The sequence below is a fragment of the Palaemon carinicauda genome, chromosome 8 (genome assembly GCF_036898095.1).
Source record: "Palaemon carinicauda isolate YSFRI2023 chromosome 8, ASM3689809v2, whole genome shotgun sequence".
Lineage (NCBI taxonomy): Eukaryota > Metazoa > Arthropoda > Malacostraca > Decapoda > Palaemonidae > Palaemon > Palaemon carinicauda.
The window spans coordinates 580,173-582,672 of NC_090732.1; the positions used below are offsets into that span (position 1 = coordinate 580,173).

The 2,500-nt window shown below is 39.1% G+C and overlaps 1 protein-coding gene across 2 annotated transcripts in view; it reads left to right on the plus strand.

Moving 5' to 3' along the window:
* The window catches only part of LOC137645591 (protein Skeletor, isoforms B/C), a 78,308-nt gene extending 76,641 nt beyond the window's left edge, over positions 1-1,667 (plus strand). Inside the window, exons 11-12 of one of the 2 annotated variants that reach the window (XM_068378391.1) lie at positions 78-241; positions 770-1,667. In XM_068378391.1, the coding sequence (XP_068234492.1) occupies positions 78-241; positions 770-949 (344 nt within the window). In that variant the 3' untranslated portion in view covers positions 950-1,667. The remainder of the gene's footprint in view (positions 1-77; positions 242-769) is intronic. The other variant, XM_068378392.1, reaches the window with a different exon arrangement.
* The last annotated feature ends 833 nt before the right edge of the window (positions 1,668-2,500 follow it).

A 2,500-nucleotide genomic window follows, 5' to 3' on the forward strand; every position in this document is an offset into this window, starting at 1 on the left:
TTTTTTTATCAATTTTCAATAATGTAACCTACTTTTTTTTTTATCAATTTTCAATAATGAAACCTACTTTTCTTCAGTTGGTGGTCTCTGCCAGTGGCGCCACATAGGCACAGATGCCTGGCAGGCCAGCGAAACCTTTGAGGAATATAAGAAAACGCTCTATAAGGACTGTGATTCGTCACAGCCAGGTTCACTGGTGTGGACTGTCCAGGAAGACACACCTGATCTTGTCTACTATCAGGTAAGAAGTAATTCTTTCAATGATCCTCATCTTACGAAAATTCAACTTACGAATGTTTGACTTACGAATGTTCGACTTACGAACATTTGACTTACGAACATTCGGAGATACAAACACGAATTCAACTGAAAATAACCAAGATAGAATAAAGAAATATTGCAATAAAGCAATATTATATCTTTCAGTACAGTAAGCTAAACAACATTTGTAATAACGTAATGTCTATTTCATATGAAACCCGAATATCTGTTGACTTTTGTAGCTGGAAATCGTAGGTATGGGATTCAGGTTAGGCCTACCCTAGTGGGTTCCTAAGAAAGCTATATACAATCCGGAAGCCTACACTAAAAACCACTGTGATTAACAACAACAACAAAAACACTGATATTGATAATGACCCCACATTATAAACCACCTAAACCACCAGTCTCTGGAGACTATGGTTAATAACAATAATGATAGTAATAATGATAATTTAATAAGGGCTCATAATCACCCATCATCCATGTGGTTGCTTTTCTCCCTCAGTGCTACACCCATCGTAACCTGGGTTGGAAAATCCACGTCGTTAACAGAGGATACAAATCAAGACAGGCGTTTGACAATGGAGCTGCCTCCGTCGAGGTCAACCTCACAGTCCTGGCCACAGTCCTCCTCGTCCTCCTCCTCGGGAGCCTCCTGCCAAGCCAGAACTTCCTTCTTAGATGAAACTGCTAGTGCTACCTAGAACACCACAACTACCACTACCACTACACAACCACTATACCCTCTACCACCACCTATCCCATCCCCGCCACTACATATACACCCAAGAGACTGCTTTTAAGGATTCTTCCTCTTTTAGCCGTGATGAATTGGACACTTTGGTTTTCCTCTATTCTGTCTGTCTCTCTCTCTCTCTCTCACCCTGTCTTCAAATCTTCCTCATAACTTTTAGTGTCAGTTGTTATGAATGTGAAAAGTGTTTTTTGTATGTGTCTGCAACTACATTTTAATAACAAGTTTCTCATCTTGCAGCCGGCTGAGTGTGCTAAGGTACTGATTCCTTTTTAGTGTCGTAGCGTAGTCCTGTTTCTATAGATATCCAGAAAAATGCGTCTCTTTTTAAACAGTAGAATCTCGAGAGGCTTGAAGAAGAAGCTTCACTATCAGGTATCTCTCATCCAATGGTAACCAAGAGTTTTCTACACATGTCATGTTGAGTGGAGTTGGCGCTTGCTACGTATTTCATGTTGAAAGGTGTTGGCAATTGGACTCGATCTGTTCTCTTTGTTTCTCCTTTGGACGGGGGAAGGAAGCTGGGTAGTCGCCAGCAGGCGAATATGATCACTATAGTCCATTTCTTTTAGCGAGGCAGATTTGCACCGACTCGCAGCGGTGCCCTTTAAGCTCGGAAAAGTTTCCTGATCACTGATTGGTTGGACATGATAATTCTAACCAATCAGCGATCAGCAAACTTTTCCAAGCTAAAAGGGCACCGCTGCGAGTCGGTGCAAATCTGCCTTGCTAAAAGAAATGGACTATAGTTCTTCCGTCTCACCGTGACCTCTTGTGTATTTCTTAACTAGAAGATAATATACTTTTCTTCAGTGTAAAAAGACCCGTTCTGGTAATGTTCAAGTGAGCACATAAGCTCTATACTTCTACTTACTGTCCGGAGTCAGGGCCAGCTGTGTTTTGTATATTTGCTCCTCATTTGTTTTTCTTTCACTGCAAAGGTCAGTTCCCCTTTTAGCCCATTTGATAATCCAGGGGAGTTCTATAGATCAGCCCTTAAACTTGTTATAACGAATCATATTAGTGTATGGTCTATCTGAATTAGCAATAAATATTTGGTGAATTGATATCTCATAACCCCCTTCAAAATAAAAGATATATATATTATTTTCTATTTGAATGATCTTTTGAAATGAAAGAGTCTTTGGGCAAGTGCTGTGAATATAATGTGAATGTATTTATTGTACAGTTATGTAATAGCTCTTGTTGTTAGAGGACAAAGTTTTTTCTTTTTCTTTAATTCCAGTATTCTTTGTGATGTTCTCTTTAAGATGAAAGCATAATCATGTACATAGTCGTATTAGCTCTTTATATGACATTCAAACACATTTTGTAAAAGTTCAGCTGAAATCTTACTTGAACATATTGTCATCCTTCATGCTTTGTACCTTGGGAGTTACTTAACTGCTCACTGGGTGATTCTCCTAATTTTTTCTGTAACTTAAAGATTGTCCTTAGAGAAGGTGAATAATCTTTGTCGAG